General features: G+C 43.7%; 1 protein-coding gene across 2 annotated transcripts in view; it reads left to right on the top strand.

The window, feature by feature from the left end:
• The window catches only part of MTMR12 (myotubularin related protein 12), an 83,938-nt gene that overhangs the window by 43,094 nt on the left and 20,327 nt on the right, over window positions 1–20,517 (top strand). For both annotated transcript variants that reach the window (XM_016191469.2, XM_016191466.2), the window contains exons 6-8: window positions 1,780–1,873; window positions 5,890–6,019; window positions 12,867–12,942. In XM_016191469.2, the coding sequence (XP_016046955.1) occupies window positions 1,780–1,873; window positions 5,890–6,019; window positions 12,867–12,942 (300 nt within the window). The remainder of the gene's footprint in view (window positions 1–1,779; window positions 1,874–5,889; window positions 6,020–12,866; window positions 12,943–20,517) is intronic.

Here is a 20,517-nt window from a genome sequence, read left to right as displayed (position 1 = left end):
ACCAGGGTGGTAAGGATGAAACAACTAGAAGCAGCCCCCTCTTTTGCCTCCCCCCCCCCACAATGTGAACAATACTGCAGAGACAGGAGCAGGGGTTCCCAAGACCTGGAATGGTGGGTTTACAGCTGGGAGGCAGTAGACGTGTGTGGAAGGAGGACTCAGATGGACAAGCAAGACTTAGGAAACTTACTTTTGCCTCAGAGAATTGCCATGTTTACCTGTATGAACTAGTCACAATAGCTTTGTAACTTCTAAGATTTATCCTACTAGAACATTGACCATCTTCTGTGCGTGGTTCCCAGAAGGGAAGGAAGGTAGGAATGCTCATGGTGACTGTCATGGAGTCCATAGATAGCTTGATTTCAGTGACGTGGACCTAAAACTTATATTATGATGCAAACAGTACTGCTTCATTTTAAAAAAATTGGAAGCAAATTTGTCACTCTGGTGAATATACCAGGGGAAAACTAACAAGTTTTTGCCACAGGGAGCTATGCAGACTTACAAGGAATGCCTGAATTTTCTTTCAGGTATCGTGGTAGTTCAGTTAGAATAACAAACATGACTCCAGGATATGTTCTAGACAGGGAAAGTGTGGTGGTAGAATGGAAAATTCTGGTTTGCAAAATAGCTCACTCAGATACTATGCTTCTTTGCTATCTGCATGGCCCAAGTCTGAGTCCAGCCCTGACTATCTTAAAGGAAGCTTCCATACTACAGTCTCTTTCATTCTTTCTCTAACTCTCGGTATATATCTAAAAGAAAAGACAGACAGACAGACAGACAGACAGACAGACAGACAGAGAAGATTTCCCCAGAAGCCAGAAACTTTATTTTGAAGCTATAACTAAACTTTTTTTTTTTTTTTTTAACCAGAGCACTGCTCAGCTCTATCTTATGGTGGTGTGGGGGATTGAACCTGGGATAGATAGCATAGCCATTGTACTGTCTATCCCCCCCCCAACTTTATTTTTAATGGTATTTTTTTTTACCACTTCTCTAAATATAATTTTGTTTGAAATTTTAGAAACAAAAGCCACACTGTCCTAATCTTCTAGAAGATCTCAGGGCTAGTACTAGCTCACCTGAAGGGTGCCTGGGTTTCTTATATATTTGACCCTAGTTTTGAGCCTGGGGTGTCTTTCCTTTTCTCCTTTGGTCTCTTTTTCTGCCTTTGTGTATGTGAAAAAGTTAGCCAGAAGCAGTGAAGCCCTGATGATTACCACCCTCTCCCCCCAAAAAAAAATGTCCTGAAAGAACTGCAACAAGTAGATCTAGCTAAATGTCTTGATTATTATCTGAATATATCACTTAACTTTTTCAGCAACACTTTCTTTTTGAGAACTTAGACAATATTTTTAAATGTGTCCTATGCACCAAAGTAAAGACTCTGGTGTGAGGGTGTTGGGGGAGGGTTCAGGTCCTGAAATATGATGGCAGAGGAGGACCTAGAGCGGGTTAGAGTGTTATGTGGAAAACTGAGAAATGTTACAAATGTACAAACTACTGTATTTTACTGTTAACTGTAATGCAATAAAAACAGAAGTGCCATATAGAAATTGAGTGCTCTCAGAAAGTCTGACTTAATGGTCAGCTTTCTGTTTATTTGGCATTATTCCAAAAGGTAATGTTACAGATAACAGACCTCCACATGAATTAGCATGTTGCCCCTGGGAACTTGTCAGCTTGTCTGAAAACCTGGACAACTGAGTTCTTGTTTCTTAGTGTTTATCTGTCAAATGCACGACTGACGATATCCATTACTCGATGCTGTTCTAGATTGTGAGTGGCATCATCCATCACACACAGGCCCCTAAACTGCTTAAACGGCTGTTTCTGTTCTCCTACGCAGCCACTGCACAAGACAAGCCAGGTAAGGTTTCTGTGGGGTGCAGGGGGGACCCTCCCATCCCCTACCTAAATATAGTTGGGATAAACTCACTGGTGGTTCTTTTTATCTTATCTCTTTTGGTCACCTCTTGCTTGGGTGATTTTTTTTTCTTTTCCTGCAATCTTTATTGCTTTAACTTATCTCTTAAGTTTACTTTTTGTGAGACTATTTATTTAATTGTTTCTTGCATATTATAACAGGTGTGCTCAACGAGCTGCGCCACCACCCAGCTGCTCTGATTTATTGTTTCTTACGAGAAAGTCAGTATGTTGTAACTGGTAGCATAAAAACTATAGAACAAAATTGAGACAAATGTGGAATAACCTTCTTTGCCTTGGCTGCTGTTTCTGTCCTTATTTTTCTTCCCTGCTTTATTATACTTGATTTCATTTCATAAGACTTGAGAAGGTCTTTCATTCTGGAAAGTTTTTAAGTAGCCAGAAGATGCTTTGTTGCAAGTATTTTGAGAGAAGTAGAACAGTTGTACATAAGTGAGCACATCAGAAAGCTGACCTGGATACAAAGCATAAGATTTAAAGTGTTTTCCATAAGTGTGCAGTCTTTTAAGTTAGAAATCCAGGTTATCTGCATTAGTGATTAATAATAATCTTGTTTCTGCAGGCTTCTGTCTTCTTCCTTGTTTAGATCTCCCCCTTCAGCCTGTTCCCTTGTTCTACCCATTACTTCTTTTTTTTTTTTAATTTTTAAATTATTTATTTGAGTAGAGATGGAGAGAAACTAAGATAGGAGGAGATAGGGAGAGAGAAAGTATCTGCAGCATTGCTTCACCACTCATGAAGCTTCCCACTGCAGGTGAGGACTGGGGACTTGAACCTGGGTCCTTGTACATGATAATTGTGCACTTAACCAGGTGCACCATCACCTGGCTCCCTGCTCTGTCCATTACTCTTAATGTGAAGGTGATATTTAGAGATCAGTGTACATGTCCTTTCCAAGTTCATATAGCAGACTTTCTGGAACAGAGCGTTGCTTTGTCTGACACTGTAGGGATAGACAGGATGAAATCCTTGTCCTCTGAGAACAGCAGGCCAGGCAATGGGCTTGAGTCACATGAGCATATATCTCCTCACGCTTTTACCCAGCCATCCAGCAGTAGGCATTTAGGTTGCTTCCATGAAGTGGAAGGCTATTATTTATATCCATGGGGAAGTTTTATTTTTGCATTTCTCTCTTTTTAAAAAGTCTCCTTTAATGCTGCATGAGTTTGAATTCCACTTCTGCCATTACCTGCCTTAGATACCTGGGGCAAGTCATTTCAACTTTCTGTGCCACATCTGTAAAGTGGAAGAAATATTAGTACTTGCTCTAGAGAGGGTTGTGAGGATTGAGTTAATAAATTATAGTATGCTAGCAACTTGGGAGGTGGCAAAGCAGTTAGAGGACCCCAAGTTCGATCCTCAATATTGCATGTATTTGAGTGATCCTCTGCTTTTCTCTCTCTCTAATAAATAAATATTTTACTTGTTTATTAAATAATGAAAAAGAGGGAGAGAATGATAACCAGAGCTTACTCCTGGCACAGGCAGTGCTAGAGATTGAATTCAGGACCTTATGCTGGATAGTCCAGCACTTTATCCTCTCTGTCACCTCTCAGGCTGCTGTATCAAAAGTAAGTAAATCTTATTGTTGTGTATTTTTTGTTTTGAATTTTAATTTATTTATTTTCCCTTTTGTTGCCCTTGTTTTATTGTTGTTGTAGTTATCCTTGTTGTTATTATTGATGTCGTTGTTGTCAGATAAGACAGAAATGGAGAGAGGAGGGGAAGACAGAGAAGGAAAGAGAAAGACACCTGCAGACCTGCTTCACCCCCTGTGAAGTGACTCCCCTGCAGGTGGGGAGCCGGGGGCTCGAACCAGGATCCTTACTCCGGTCCTTGCGCTTTGCGCCACCTGCTCTTAACCTGCTACGTTACTACCTGACTCCCTGTAGTGTTTGTTTGTTTTTTTAATATTTATTTTATTTATTTATTCCCTTTTGTTGCCCTTGTTGTTTTATTGTTGTAGTTATTATTGTTGTTGTCGTTGTTGGATAGGACAGAGAGAAATGGAGAGAGGAGGGGAAGACAGAGAGGAGGAGAGAAAGACACCTGCAGACCTGCTTCACCGCCTGTGAAGCGACTCCCCTGCAGGTGGGGAGCCGGGGTTCGAACCGGGATCCTTATGCCAGTCCACATACTTTGGGTCATGTGCTCTTAACCTGCTGTGCTACCACCCTTTTTAGCTTTATTTATTAATGAGAAAGGAGGAGAGAAGAGGGAGTTAGTCATTCTGGGACGTGATGCTATGGATTGAACTCAGTCCTGTACTTTAGAATCTAACACTCCTCTAGCCACTGTCACTTCCTGATGACATCTTTTTTCTTCTTCCATTTTTTTATTTGTGATTAATAGTAGGTTACAAGATTATAAGATTACAGTGTATAATTATACAACACAGCCACCTCTGAAACATAACCACAATAGTTCTCACAAGTCGTAGAAACAGTTTGCTTGCTTGTTTTCCTTCCTTCCTTCCTTCCTTCCTTGCTTCCTTTTTTCCTTTCTTTCTTCCTTCCTTCCCCTCTTCCTTTCTCTCTCTTCCAAGTTCATGTGTATCAGTTCTCTAGATTCCACATATGAATGAAACCATCTGGTAGTTGACTTTCATCTTTTTGCTTATTTTGCATAATCACCTCCAATTCCATAGAATATATATCCCATAACTTCTTTAGCCAGTCATCTGTTGATGGGCATTTAGGCTGCTTCTACTCTTTGACTATTGTGAATAATGCAGTTATGAATGTAGGGGTGTATACATCCCTACTAATTAGTGTTTGAGTGTCCTCTAGATAAATTTCAAAGTGTGGTATTGGAATTATTCGTTGAAGGACTGTCCATACAGTTTCCAAAGGGCTGCACTAGTTAGCATTCCCACCAGCAATGTAGCAGAGTTCCTTTCTCTCCATAACCTATCCAACACCTGTCATTTCTTGATTTGTTTATGTATCTGTTCTCTCAGGTGTGAGATGGTATCTCAGTGTGGTTTTAATTGGTATTTCTCTGATGATAAATGAAGTGGATCATTTCTTTGTGTGACGGATGACATTAAAAAAAGTCATATGCTCAGAATGGCACCTCACACATAATTGTTGTATCAGATTATTGACTATTTTATTATCCTTCTCATCCTTTATACTGTAATCTGGTGTTATTAAAAGGAGCAGGGAGTTCTTTTACTTTGTTTTCACTTCAGAAGGCTTGTTTTCTTAGACATCTAAAAGCTTAAGCCGATTTGTGTAAACACTCCAGTCTGGGTGCCTGTCACCTTCAGCAGGCAGTGCTGTGGCTTAAGAAAGGACCAAGGACATGTCAGGCTCTACGAACATAGTCTGGGCTTGTATTCTTTTCATAGCCAGTGCGTAGCAGGGTTGAGGACAGAAGTCCCCGTCAGAGTCAACAGGCCTTGACTGTGACCATGCCTGTCTGATTTGCCAAGGGTCTCTACTAGCCAGGTGCTACACTAGAAAATTATCTTGTCAGCCAGGCATCTTCAAACTGAAAGAATATTTACACGCAGGAGAGTCTGACATGCTATTCAGATGAGTTTGCCATCTTATGCATACATTGCTAGGGCCTAAAAATATTTTTATTATTTTAGCATCTGTGCCAAGCCTGTCTCTCTGGCTGTACAAGGTCTTTTTATGTTATAAAAATAAGCTCACAGTCAGATGACTGAGAAACAGAGCTATAAATTACTTTTGCAAGGAATGGAACAAGCACAACTTCTTTCCTCTAGTATGAAAAGCGCCTCAGTCATCATTTTGGATTAATAACAAGGGGGTAAAAAAAAAAACTAGTAACTTAGGATTAAAGAGCGAATTGATTCTGCCAGGATAAAGCAAGTCTCAGTGGAGAAGACTGGAGGCCTTACTTCTACATCACTAAAACACCAACACTTCATGACATGGATTCATTGTCTTTCAAAATTTGTTTCATTAGTCCGGGATCCCCAGAACCACACTGTGATGTTTGACACACTTCAGGACTGGTGCTGGGAGCTGGAGCGGACCAGAGGCAACATGAAGTACAAGGCAGTGAGTGTCAACAAAGGTTATAAAGTCTGCGAAAGGTGAGCGTCAGGGATGGGGCATTTGAGTGGCTGTCTGAGGTTTAATCACACACCATAGAATCCATCCATTTGAAGTGGACAGTGTTTTTCACATACATCCATAGGGCCATACAACAGTCAGTTCTAGAACATTCTTGTCATTCCCATAAGAAGACCCACACCCACTAGTAGTTGCTCCCCTGGTTTCCCAAGTTCTAAACCACCATCTATTTATCTTCTGTCTCTGTAGATTTGCCTATTCTAAGTAGTCTATGCAAATAGCAGCATGTACTTAGTGTGATAGTGTCAGGGTTCATTCTTGTCATAGTGTATGTCAAAATTTCAATCTTTTTTTTTTTTTTTTACTCCTTTGCTTTTAGGGTTAGCTTTAGGCTCAGTGCCTACACAATGAATCTACCACCACTCTTGTTGGCCAGTTTTCATCTTATGTCCCCCCCCCCTCCTTTTTTTATAGGACAGGAGGAAATTGAGAAGGGAAGGAGAAAGAGACACCTGCATTGTTGCTCCACCATTGATTCATAAAGCTTCCCCCCTGCAGGTGGGGAGCAGGGGCTTAAACCCACATCCATGTGCACTCAATGAGGTCTGCCACCACACAGCCCCCCATGTTTTTTGTCACTAATATTTTAAAAATATTTATTTATTTATTTTCCCTTTTGTTGCCCTTGTTTTTTTATTTTTATTGTTGTAGTTATCATTGTAGTTGTTATTGATGTTGTCATTGTTAGGTAGGAAAGAGAGAAATGGAGAGAGGAGGGGAAGACAGACGGGGAGAGAAAGATAGACACCTGAAGACCTGCTTCACCACCTGTGAAGTGACTCCCCTGCAGGTGGGGAGCTGGGGGCTCGAACCCGGATTCTTACGCCAGTCCCTGCGCTTTGCGCCACGTGCGCCTTAACCCGTTGCACTACCGCCCGACTCCCACTCAGTAACATTTTATGGTTTTTAACATGTTGCATTTTATTTATTTCTTCATTAGTTGATGCACAGTTGGACTTACCTTTATTTGAAGATTTATTTTATTACATATGAGAGTTTCATATGAGGCAGAGAACGGGGAGGGAGAGGCTCTAAAGCATCACTAGTGCCTTCGGTGCCAAGGGTTGAAGTAGGAACCTCATGCATGAACATCCCATATTCTACTGCTTGGCATTTGTCTTCTTTTTACTTTTTTGGTCATCATCACCAGGTGTTAACTACTCCAAGCTGATTTTTTTTTTCTGGCACAAATGATTTCTTCTTTTATGAGTGTGTTTGTGATTAAGTTATATTTGAAGCCATTCTGGTGACTTTTCAGACCCGTTATGGCTTTTAGTGTAATTCTACAGCATTAATATGTCACCTTGACAGAATGTAATAGAATTACCCATTGATAATTCATGGTGAGTACACAATTCTGGTATGTTCCAAGCTGACTTTTTCATATAGAAAGAGACAGAGAGGGAGATAGCACAATACCAAAGCTCCTCCCCATATTGCCCAGGTTTCAACCTGGGTTGTATACAAAGCAAAACAGGCACCCCCTGCTGAGCTATCCTGTCAGCCCTGCTTTCATGTCTTACCACTTGTGAATAATGCTGCTGTGAACATGTGTGTGCAAGGTTTCATGTCAGTGTAACTTTCATTCCTCTTGGGGATAACACCCAGGAGTGGAATTACTGGATCATACAATAACTGCCATTTGACTTTTTGAGGAACTGCCAAAGGGTTTTTCCACAGCAACTGCACCATTTCACAGTCCCAACAGTAAAGTATGAGAGCTCCACTTTCTCCACATGGCACTGTACTTATCAGAGAAACCTTACTGTGTTCAGAAGTAAGGCCGGGGAGATAGCATAATGGTTATGCAAAAGACTTTCTTGCCTGAGGCTCTAAGGCCCCCAGTTCAATCCCCAGCACCACCATAAGCCAAAACTGAGCAGTGCTTTGATATCTCTCTTTCTGTCTCTGTCTCTCTCAAATAAAACAACACATTCAGAAGTGAAGACAGAAAATACCTCACCTGAGTGGAGTGCCTGCATTACGACATGAAGGGCCCTGGGTTCAAGCCAAGACACTACATAGATAGCACAAGGGAAACTCCAGGGTTGGTAGAATGCGTGCTCTCTTTCTAAAGAAAAAGGAAAGGTTGACTCCGACCCAAGGATGTCACTTAGTGGTGAGAGTGTCTGGAGTGGGATAGGCCATGGGCTGGAAGGCTTTAAGGAGGACTTGCAGTGCAGAAGAAGAGCCCAAGCAGAAGTGTGATGCGGTCAGACCTACATTTTTATTTTTTATTTTTGTTGTTACTGATCTTGTCATTGTTGGATAGGACAGAGAGAAATGGAGAGAGGAAGGGAAGACAGGGAAAGAAAGACACCCGCAGACCTGCTTCACCGCCTGTGAAGCAACCCCCCTGCAGGTGGGGAGCCAGGGGCTCGAACTGGGATCCTTACACCAGTCCTTGTATTTTGTGCCATGTGCGCTTAAACTGCTGCGCTACTGCTGGACTCCCCAGACCTACATTTTTTAAAAATATTTTATTTTATTTATTTATTCCCTTTCGTTGCCCTTGTTGTTTTATTGTTGTAGTTATTATTGTTGTTGTCACTGTTGGATAGGACAGAGAGAAACGGAGAGAGGAGGGGAAGACAGAGGGGGAGAGAAAGACACCTGCAGACCTGCTTCACCGCCTGTGAAGCGACTCCCCTGCAGGTGGGGAGCCGGGGTTCAAACCGGGATCCTTATGCTGGTCCTTGTGCTTTGCGCCACCTGCGCTTAACCCGCTGCGCTACAGCCCGACTCCCCCAGACCTACATTTTTAAAGAATACTTCTGCACCATCCTCTTTGAGAAATTAAAATTTTATCATTATAGAGTGTGTTCCAGGGCCTGTGATAGTAGCTCAATAAGATCTGTATTACTGTAGGGTGCTGTGTCCTCCTCATGGCTGGCCTTTTCGCCAGCTAGCTTTGATATTGATGAGCCCCAATATTGCACAGTTAGTCCCCCTGTGACTGCATCAGCAAGAGGAGCTTGCTGGGACAAAAGTTGTGTCATACAGCCCCATTCCTGCCTGTTCTCCTCCCTTCATCTTTCCCAGTCAGAGAGCTTGAGTCCTTCAGCTTAGTACTATGTGTGTTTAACTGGGTGTGCCACCACCTGGCTCCCAAGTGACTCTTCTAGGTTACTTTAGTACATTTAGTTACATTTAGTACATTTTAGTTACATTTAGTTAGGTTACTTTTAGGGCCTAGGAGCTCAGAAATAATTACACGTATATTAATGCCTAAAGATATCTTTCTCCCTTCTCTATTACTAAATAAATAAATATAAGAAGTGTAACAGGAGGAGTCTCAGTAGCCTCCATGCCCCCTCTCCCCCCCAAAAAAACCATTCTGTTCTTTTTTTTTTTTTTCTGGTCGCAATGATCTTTCAGAATGTTGGTACAAATACATCTATATTAGTGTCTACCACTGTGTAAAAAGTTCTGTTCTATATGTCAGGAACTGGGCTTGCTATACAAATTTCCCCTTACTACCACTCTTGCTTGGACTGTCCACCTGGAGAACGGAGCCTGGGCACTGGGGGATTCCACTGTTCCATGTGGACATTTTTTTCTTCCTTGTTTCCTTCCTTCCTTCTCCTCATCCCCTTTCTCCCCCCTTCTTTTTAGTACTGGGTGAAGCAGAGAAATCAAGAGGGAGACAGAAGGGGAGACATCTGTAGCACTGCTCCATCACTTGTGAAAATTCCCTTGCAGGTGGGCACTAGAGGTTTGAACCTAGGTCCTTGTGCGAGGTCATGTGTGCTCTCTGGTAGAGCTGCCTGCCACGCACCAAGTACCACATGGGAGCACCACCACCTGGACCTAAATTTTGATAATCTGGTGACACTTAAAATGTTGTTCCAGGGCCCGGTGGTGGCGCACCTGCTTGAGCGCACATGCTACAATGCACAAGGACCCAGGTTCAAGCCCCAGTCCCCACCTGCAGGGGGAAAGCTTCACAAGTGGTGAAGCAGGGCTGCAGTTGTCTCTTTGTCTTTCTCTCCCTCTGTCACCCCCTTCCCTCTCCATTTCTGGCTGTCTCTATCTAATAAAATAAAGGTTTTTTTTAAAAATGTTGCTCCATCCCCTATAAACTGATTACACCCAGCAGCTTGACCATATTCAGTTACAACTCTTTTCCCTTGGAATTTATCTTCCTCAATCCCTAATGATAAGAGATTTACTTCAAACAAGCAGCTGCTTGCATATGCCGTGTGATTGTTTTCCATTGTAGTCCTTACATCAGAGGTACCTTCTCATTTCCTGTGAGGCTTGATGTCAAGCTCTTCCTAGTGCAAGATGTTTACAACTCCACAGTCATAGTGGGCTGCTCCTCCTCCTCCTCCTCCTTCCTCCTCCTCTTCCTTCCTCCTCCTCCTCCTTCCTCCTCCTCCTCCTTCCTCCTCCTTCCTCCTCCTCCTCCTTCCTCCTCCTCCTCCTTCTCCTCATCCTCCTCCTTGTCCTCCTCCTCGTCCTCCTTCTTTTTCTTTCTTTTTTTTTGCCTCCAGGATTATTGCCAGGGCTCAGTGCCTGCACCACGAATCCACTGCTCCTGGAGGCCATTTTTTCCCTTTTGTTACCCTGGTGGTTTTACCATTATTGTGGTTATTATTATCGTTGCTATTGATGTCATTGTTGTTGGATAAGACAGAGGGGAAGAGAAACATAGACACCTACAGACCTGCTTCACCACCTGGCCTGTGAAGCGACTCCCCTGCAGGTGGGGAGCCGGGGGCTCGAACCGGGATCCTTACACCGGTCCTTGTGCTTTGTGCCACATGCTCTTAACCCACTGTGCTTCTGCCTGACCCCCATAAGTGGGCTTCTTATTAATAGAAACCCACACCTGCTGATGAGAGGAAGAGATGGTAACCCCACAGACCTCTGAACTCCTGATCTCACTTGCCCACATCCTACTGCTTAGCAGGTTTGATAGTCTCAGAACCTGAATTTGCTCATATAGAAACAGAATCTGACCACTTGGGTTCAGGGCCCCAGCTCCACTAATGCTCACAGCTGTGTGACTTGGAGGGGTCGTCGTTTTTCTATAAGCGGAGAGGGAAATAGAGCGCTTACCTCCTAGGGCTTTTAGAACTAAATGAGGAAACTCACGTCAAGTAATCAGGAGGGAGTCCTCGCCATACAGTAAGCTCTTAATGTTTGTTGTTGCCAGAATGCTTGGTAAACTAACTAGGCAGGAGCCAAGGAGCTGGCTCAGTGGGTGGAGCACCTGCCTGCCATGCATGGTACCACATGGGACAGAGACAGTAGAATTCCATGGATGGTGGAGTAGTGCTCTGATGTCTGTTTCTCTCTTGTTTTCTTGAAGATAAATAAAACTAAGTTTTGTGGCTGGGGGGTGGCACACTTGGCTAAACACACATGTTACAGTGTGCCCAGGACCTGAGTTCAGGCCTCCAACCCTCACCTGCAGGGGAAGCTTCAGGAGAGGTGAAGCAGGTCTCTCTCTCTCTTCCTCTGTTATCTTCCCCTTCCCTCTCGGTTTCTCTGTCTCTAGCCAATAAATAAATAAATTAAAAAAATTTTTTTAATTAAATTTGAGGGGGCTGAGCAGTGGCACACCCAGTTGAGTGTGTCAATTTCTCTCTGTCCTGTCAAATTAAAAAAAATAAGAAAGAAAAAATGGCTGCCAAGAGTAGTGACACTACAAATAGTGCCAACACCAAGCCCTGTCAATAACTGGTGGCAATTAAAATAATAGTAATTGTGGGTCAGGCAGTAGTGCAATGGATTAAGCGCACATGATGCAAAGCACAAGGACCCATGTAAGGATCCCGGTTCAAGCCCCTGGCTCCCCACCTGCAGGCGGATTGCTTCACAAGTGGTGAAGCAAGTCTGCAGGTATCTTTCTCTCCTCCTCTCTGTCTTCCCTCCTCTCTCCATTTCTCTCATCCTATCCAATAACAATGACATCAATAACAGCAATAATAATAATAACCACAACAACGATAAAATAACAAGGGCAACAAAAGGGGAAAAAAATGGCCTCCAGGACCAGTGGATTCGTGGTGCAGGTACTGAGCCCCAGCAATAACCCTGGAGGCAATAATAATAATAATAATAATAGTAATTTGAAGACCTAGCAAAATAACTCACTTGGATAGTACACTTCTTTCCATGTGTATAGCACAGGTTGGAGCCTTGGCCCTACAGCATTGAGGGAAGCCTTGGTGTGATGGTCTCTCTCCTCTCCCACCTGCCTTTTTCTCTAAAAACATTAAAAAATAAAATAATAACTAGACACAGAAGGTGACTCAGCAGTAGATTGTATGAGCAAGATGAGCAAGACTCTGGGTTCTATCCCTGACACTAAATTAAAAAAAAATGTCTGAGCAGTTGTGTGTGTGTGTGTGTGTTGTGTGTGTTGTGTGTGTGTGTGTGTGTTGTTGTTGTGTGTAAGGGTGTTCAAGATCAGACCCAGGGCCTTGTTCACATGAAGCAAGTGTGATGAACTACTGGCCCAGCTAGATGCTTGTGTTGTCACTCGGTGATAAGAAAGATCACTCCCAAATTAGCAGTTCATATGCTTTAGCTATCACCCATTCCATGTATCCCATTGTATGAGGTGGGGAAACTGACCGGGGAGGTGGGCTCGCTTACCTAGGGCTACAGATAAGCAGAGGCAGAGCTAAGATTTGCACTCAGGTACCCAGCTGACTCAGCTGATGGCAGTTTGTGCAGAGCGAACCACACAGAGAAGTCCTGTCATCACTTAGCTTCCTGTGTTCATTGAGGCCAAGCTTTTACATTGAGTAAATTACCTCTAGTACTAAAACCAGTGACTTCTCTTTCTTGTAGGTTGCCGGCCTACTTTGTCATCCCCATCCCTCTTCCTGAAGAGGAAGTGCCACGCTTCCAGGGTCACGGCATCCCAGTAAGTGCATCTGGATGTCCTCACAGCCCATCCCAGGCAATCATCAGACTTAAAACCTTGACTTGCTACGAAGGAGTTTGTCCTCAGTCCAAGAGTGATCCAAGAATATCTTAGGGACTCTCTAAAGATGTCCCTTAGACATGAGGCACCCCGGGACATTGGTCATAAATGTTCTCAGATGCATTAAGACTCATAGCAGAGATATCCTAACACAGCTTTCAAAGTCACAGTTCTGCTTGGATTGAAAGCCATCCTGGGGGTCAGGAGGAGGCTTGCCCAGTAGAGTGCACACATTATACACTGCTGGAGGACCCTGGTTGAAGGGCCTGTGGCTGTCCCTACCTAAGGGGGAGGAAACTCCATAAGTAGTGAGTGGAGCAGTGCTGCAGGTGTCTCTCCTTTCACTTTCTTTCCCCCTTCCTGTCTCTGACAGTACTATCAAAATCACAAAACAAAAAATGACTACTGGGAATGGGAGAGTCATGCAGGCACAATGATAAACCCAGTCATTGGACGGTGGTGGTGGTGGTGGCGGCGGTGGTGGCGGCAATAGTAGCAGTAGTAATGCCAGTTTGATTTGACACCAAAATGCTCAGTGGACCACTCTCAGGGCAGTAGAACCAAGGTCTCGTTTGGCCCCACTCAGCATCTGTGAGTGGGTGTGGCCATGCTTTCTCCCAGAGACCACAGGGAAAGCCAGCTGCATTTCCACAGACTGGACTGGGCTGGGAGCCAGACTTAATGTGTCACTGATCAAAGAAAAGCAAGACTCTGGCCATTCTTCCAGTTCTTAACCCATGGGGCGCAGGGGGGTGGGGTGGGTGGGGAGGCTCAAAGCCTGGAGGGCATTCAGTAAAGAATGAGAGTCACCAATAAATGCTGTGCTATGCTCTTGGCTGGTTCACCAGAAAGGTCATTCCTGTGTGGAGGCAGTTAAGCTGAGGCCCAAGCCTAGAGTGCCTCCCCCAGACCAGGCAGGGCATGAGGTATGACCCCGGCAATGGCCCAGAGACTCTCTGCTTGGCTGTGGGGGGTGGCATTTCCTCCGTGCCAACTAGTTTGTGTCACATGCACCAGGGCTTGCCAATCTTCCTGATTCTCAGAAGCCCAGAGATATGCCTTGTATGATTTTTTTTTTTTCCCTCTCCAATTCCTACTAATGGCTACTGATGGAGACATTTGAGAAACATGTCTCAGGGCTACAGTTGGCCCACCCTCACAGTTGGCAGCCTTTGAAATTAAAGCAGTGTCTCTCAGACTTCCTAGTCTCAAGACTCTACACTCTTAAGAGTTAAGAATTACATAGTTTTTGTTTTTCTTCTTCTTTCTGTGAGGGTTGCATTTATTGATGTCTGCCATCTTAAAAATTTAAAAAATATTGAGTCTATTCTAGTAATAAACTCATTGCATGTTAACATGAATATTTTTTGTTGAAAATAACTATTTTGGGGGTCGGGCGGTAGCACATCGGGTTAAGCACACATGGTGCAAAGTACAAGGACTGGGTTAAGGATCCCAGTTTGAGCCCCCAGCTCACCACCTGCAGGGAAGTTGCTTCACAGGCAGCACAATGGCAGCAGTAACAACAATAACATTAACAACAACAATGATAACCAACAAGGGCAACAGAAGGGGAAAAGTAGCCTCCAGGAGCAGTGGTTTGTAGTGCAGGCACCGATAACCCTGGAGACAATACTAACAAGAACTATTTGACTGATGAGGTGGCAAAGTAGCTAGAATGATAGACCTAAGTTTGAGGACCTGAGTTCAAACTGTGTCATTGCTGCAGTTCTTTTTTTTTTAATATTTATTTACTTATTTATTTATTCCCTTTTGTTGCCCTTGTTCTTTATTTTTTTATTGTTGTTATTGGATAGGACAGAGAGAAATGGAGAGAGGAGGGGAAGACAGAGGGGGAGAGAAAGATAGACACCTGCAGACCTGCTTCACTGATTGTGAAGAGATCCCCCTGCAGGTGGGGAGCTGTTGGCAGTTCTTGATACTGAATATGTCTTCCATTTCTTGCCTTTTATGTGTTCCTGTCTCAGCTTCTGGGTGCCTGTACTTCCCCAGTCTCCTTTTTGCTACCAGGATTATTGATGAGACTCTGTGCTTCTACAACTTCATTGCTTCTGGTGGCCTCTTTCGTCTGCCCGAACATACATACATACATACATATATACATACATACATACTTCCTTCCTTTCTTCCTTCCTTCCTTCCTTCCTTCCTCTTTCTATTTTTTTAAAAATATTTATTTATTTATTCCCTTTTGTTGCCCTTATTGTATTATTGTTGCTGTTATTGATGTTGTCATTGTTGGATAGAACAGAGAGAAATGGAGAAAGGAGGGGAAGACGGGGGAGAGAAAGATAGACACCTGCAGACCTGCTTCACTTCCTGTGAAGTGACTCTCCTGCAGGTGGGGAGCCGGGGGCTTGAACCGGGATTCTTATTCCAGTCTTTGCACTTGGCACCACCTGCAGTTAACCCCCTTTCTTTCTTTCTTTCTTTCTTTCTTTTTCTTCTTTTTTTTTTTTTATTAAAAGGAAACACTGGGGAGTTGGGCGGTAGTGCAGTTGGTGCAAAGCACAAGGACCAGTGTAGGATCTCAGTTTGAGCCCCCAAATCCCTACCTGCAGGGGGTTGCTTCACAAGTGGTAAAGCGGCTCGCAAGTGTCTTTTTCTCTCCCTCTCTGTCTTCCCCATCTCTCTCCATTTATCTCTGTCCTATCCAACAACAACAACATCAATAACAACAACAACAATAAAAGAACAAGGGCAACAAAAGGGAATAAATAAATATTAAAAAAAAAAAGGAAACATTGGCAAAAACCATAGTATAAGAGGGGTACAACTCCACACAGTTCCCACCACCAGAACTCTATATCTCATCCCCTCCCCTGATAGCTTTCCTATTCTTTATCCTTCTGGGTGTATGGACCCAGGGTCATTATGGGGTACAGAAGGTGGAAGGTCTGGCTTCTGTAATTTTATTCTTTTCTCCCTTTTGGTAGTGGGTGAAAGAAAGAGGGAAGAAGAGGGAGTCGGGCAGTAGCGCAGTGGATTAAGCACAGGTGGCGCAAAGCGCAAGGACCAGAGTAAGGATCCTGGTTCAAGCCCCCGGGTCCCCACCTGCAGGGGAGTCACTTCACAGGTGGTGAAGCAGGTCTGCAGGTGTCTATCTTTCTCTCCCCCTGTCTTCCCCTCCTCTCTCCATTTCTCTCTGTCCTATCCAATAATGACATAAATAACAACAACAATAATTACCATAATAAAATAACAAGGGCAACAAAAGGGAATAAATAAATATTAAAAAAAAAGAAAAAATATTTAAAAAAGAAAAGAAAGAAAGGAGAGACAAAGAGCACTAGCTCCCCCTGAAGGTAAAAGCTAGGAGCTTGAGCCTGTGTTCTCGCTTTTGGTAACATGCACTCTTACGAGTGAGCTACCCTCTGGCCCTTACACTGTGCCTCCATGATGATGCCTTTTCTCCATTCCACTGCTTTCTAGCCTCTAATAATACATGGTCCCTAAAGCTCTGCCTTTCACTCTAATAAGAGAGACACTTTATTAAGATGTACCAAATAGTAAGTAATCTAGCCTCAGAAAAATAAGCAAGATTAATACACTGTGTTTCTTCTCTATCATCAAGCCATTCATATAAAGAACCCAGATAGAATGTGTACACATGGGACCAGGTGGTGGTACACCTAGTTAGTTAAGTGCGAACAGTACCACACACAAGGCCCCTGGTTCAAGTCCCTCCTTCCCATTAGCAAGAGGGAAGCTTCATGAGCAGTAAAGCAGGTCTGTAGGTATGACTCCCTCTCTATCTCACACCCCCCTCTTAATTTCTCTTTGTCCTAATGAAGATGGGGGAAAAAGAAATATTTTTTAAAAGAAAGTGTACATATTACAGCAGTAGATGTGCCTTTTGCCAAATTCCAATGAGAAGTCTCTCTGCCCAAGAATTTTGCATGTTTTTTATTTATTGTTGTGTTCCCCTCCCTCCTTTCCCTTCCTTCCTTCCTTAATAATATCTTGTTGAGAGATAGCCCACAGCACAATTCTGCCATTCTACATGGTGACAGCGCTTGAACCTGGGGCCTCATGTACACCAGCAGGAACAGTACTGCTGAGCCATCTTGACAGCTCCTGCTTGCTGTTTCAAAGAGAAACATAATGGAATTGCCCAGTCTGCACCTCAGATTAAATGAGACATTTATGCTTTGTTCCAAATAAAAAAAAAATAGTTATGTTTAGACATCATCGAGAGCCAACTTTTTTTTTTTTTTTGCCTTCAGGGTTATCCCTTGGGCTTGGTGCCTGCACTATGAATCCACTGCTCCTGGGGGCCACTTTTCCATTTTTATTGGACAGAGAGAAATTGAGATGAGAGGGGGAGATGGAGAGAGAAAAATAGAAACCTACATGTTGTTAAAATTCGGAGGCTCTAGCTGGCCGGGCTAGCTTCACGGGCGGGTAACAGAGACGACCAGAGACATAAGGCTGGGCAGGGAAGCTGTATTTCTTTATTCAGGAACAACGATTCATAAACTAACCCAAACTAATCACCAAATAGTAGAACTCTCTTGCCTCTTTCCCCCGCAGCGGCGCCAAGCACTCTTGAACTCTGCAACTCTGGAACTCTCTCAGGGTTCCTTGGGGCGGGGACAAGCGGGCCCGCGAAAACTAGCAGGACTGAACCAATTTTCTTGGCAGGGGGAGAGCTAGAACAACCCAATGTAAAGCATACAACACCTACAGATCTGCTTCACTGCTGCAGGTGAGGATCCGTGGGCTCAAACCAGGATCCTTGCATGGGTCCTTGGACGTTGTATCATGTGCGCTTAACCTGGTGTGCCACTGCCTGATCCCTAATCCAGCCCTTCCTTCCTTTCTTCCTTTCTTCCTCTCTTTCTCTTTCTTTCTTTCTAGTATTTTACTTTATTTTAATGAGAGATATAGGGAGAAAGACCAGAGCACTGCACAGCTCTGGTTTTTGGTGGTGCTGGGGATTGAACCTGGAACCTCAGCCTCAGCCATGAAAGTCTTTTTGCATAACCATTATGGTGTCTCCCCAGCCTAGCCAACCCTTTCTCTCCCAGAAGAAAACATGAAAGGGATTAAGGTCCTTGTACTTCTTAGAGCCTGTCACCCAGCCATGGCTTCATGTCTCTTATTTCAAGTGAACTGTGCCCACTTTACAGGGGTAGGACCTTTTGGGCATTTGAAACATGCTGCCTTTGGCAGAGGGTCAAAGATGGGTGCTTTCTGAACATTGCTTAGGTTGGCCTTGGGAAGAGCAGACATACCCTTGATTTCACCCACTATACTAGAACTTCCTCCTTATGAATCTTAAAGAACTGTGTTGGTATGCTTCTAAAAACCCCTTCTGTTTCATTAGTTTAGTCCCCCCTGCTTAACACTATTCTATTTACATAACCACTTCATTCTATTTACATAACCTCTGTTAACAAGCACCACCCTCCCTCCAGGGCATTGGTGGTTTAGTGGTAGAATTCTCACCTGCTCCGCCCCCCTCTCCTCGTCATACCCTGATTTTCACCAGTCACTTTTCTCTCCACCCTCTCTGCATCGCATCCTGTGCCCACCCTACTGGGCTAGTATATTTATAAGGACAAGATTGTTTGTAGTGTTTAGTTAGCTTAGCTTGGTATAGATTGTGCTGCGTCCTGCATGAATAAAGAGATACTGCATACAGCTCAACCATGAGTCCCTGGTCGTCTGTTACCTGCCCATGAAGCCAGCCCGTTGAAAACAACATAATGGCGCCTACAGTGTGGGACCGGACCTGCGCAACTCCCAGATAAGTGAAGACTTTGCCTACCTATGCACTATGGTCTTCTCTTCTACTTATGAAGAGGTTTGCCAAAGCCTCTACTGTTTCATCATGAGACAGTTACTCTGTCTCTGGAACATTTTGCTCTGGGCCACACTTTGTTTCCCTGACCGGGAACTTTGGTTTCTTGTGACCCTAATCATAGAGCTTGGGAGATACACTGAGATTTCTCCTTGGACTTTCTGGATTCCCTCTCCCATGTTTCCTGAGGAAAAGGACTACATTTTGCTCCGGGCCACAATTTGGTTCTTTATGACCGTCGTAGACCTTGGGATATGCATGGAGATTTCCACTGGGACTTCCTGGACTTATTCTCACATGTTTCCCATGGAGAAGGACTACTCTAATTTGAGGAGCGTTCTCCAGTACCCTGGCAGTCCCCAAGAATGGAGACACGTGGTTAGTTCTACTCTCCTGATTGGATTCTTTCTTCGATGAGAAGACGCTTTTAAAAGCAGATGACTGAAGCAATCCAGCAGGAACAGTCAGAAGCACCCTAAATGGAATTTTGAAGAGCTTTTTGGACTAGGACGCCCTCCGGGGACTTTTGATACTACATGGTGAGATGTTTTGTAAGAGAGTGATTTAAATGACTGAATTTTTGTATGACATTGACTTAAAAAAAAAAAAAAGCTAGATGCAGCCATTTCTAGAGACATCCAGAAACAATCCAAAAAATTGTTTTATCCTCCTTTGATTTCTTTTTTTACATCTTGACATAAATCTGAAACGTTTAATCCTGAAAATTGTATGAGTTATGGGCGGGGCAGATAGTGCAATGATTATGTTAATTATTCTCATGCCTGAGGCTTCTACCGTGGTTCTTCTGTTTACCTTTCCACATTTTATTGAGTTTAAACTGTTTAAACAACCTTAAAATCATACTAGAAAGGACTTCCAATTATAATGGAGTTGTCAATTATAGTAAACTTCTAATCTGCTACAAGTTTTGTTTGACAAGTAAGTGAATTTCAGCTGTCAAGTCTTCACATGAAAAAGCATCTACTCAAATGGAATTCCTAGAAATCCTGTTCTCTGACATCGCCTACAAGATGGAATGACTACAACACACCCCCGGAAACCAATGATGTGACCTGGCACGACCTGAAGAAACAGATTCACAGACTCCAAAGCTCACTCTCTACAGAAAAGCAGAATTCTGGTGGCCGACATTCCCCATCGAGACAGAAGTGCAGCGTTTCATCCCCTGGCATTTTCTTCCATGGTCATCTACTTTGGACTGACACCTCCATCGGACTTACTGGTACATGCTGCTGTGTTTCTCAAAGACTAACTTCAGCCAGTTGCCTTGAGACTTTATAGACCATGTTCCCTCTCCTGCAGGCTCTGTCCCCAGAGCCAGAAAACTGCCCCTCCTTATTAGGTTATGCCCACAGAGGCAGGAAACGCCCTTTTAGGCAAGAGATGCCCCCAGAGGCATGAAGCATTCCCAGAAGCAAGAAATGCCCTTTCACCTGCTAAGCCTTGCCCTTTGAGGCAAGAAACGTTCCCCTTGGCATCACACTGGTTATTGCTGGTCGCCTATTTTGTTTTCCATGTCTTATGCCAGTTCTTTTGAAAACGCCTGTACGATATAGGTTTCTGTTCACCCCACAATCCTGATACTATGGCCATTAGTTAAAAAGAAAGGGGGAATTGTTGGTATGCTTCTAAAAACCCCTTCTGTTTCATTAGTTTAGTCCCCCCTG

This window comes from Erinaceus europaeus, chromosome 5, assembly GCF_950295315.1.
Source record: "Erinaceus europaeus chromosome 5, mEriEur2.1, whole genome shotgun sequence".
In the NCBI taxonomy this organism is placed as follows: Eukaryota; Metazoa; Chordata; class Mammalia; order Eulipotyphla; family Erinaceidae; genus Erinaceus; species Erinaceus europaeus.
Note: the sequence above shows the minus strand (reverse complement) of the source record. Positions and strands in the feature narration are given on the sequence as shown.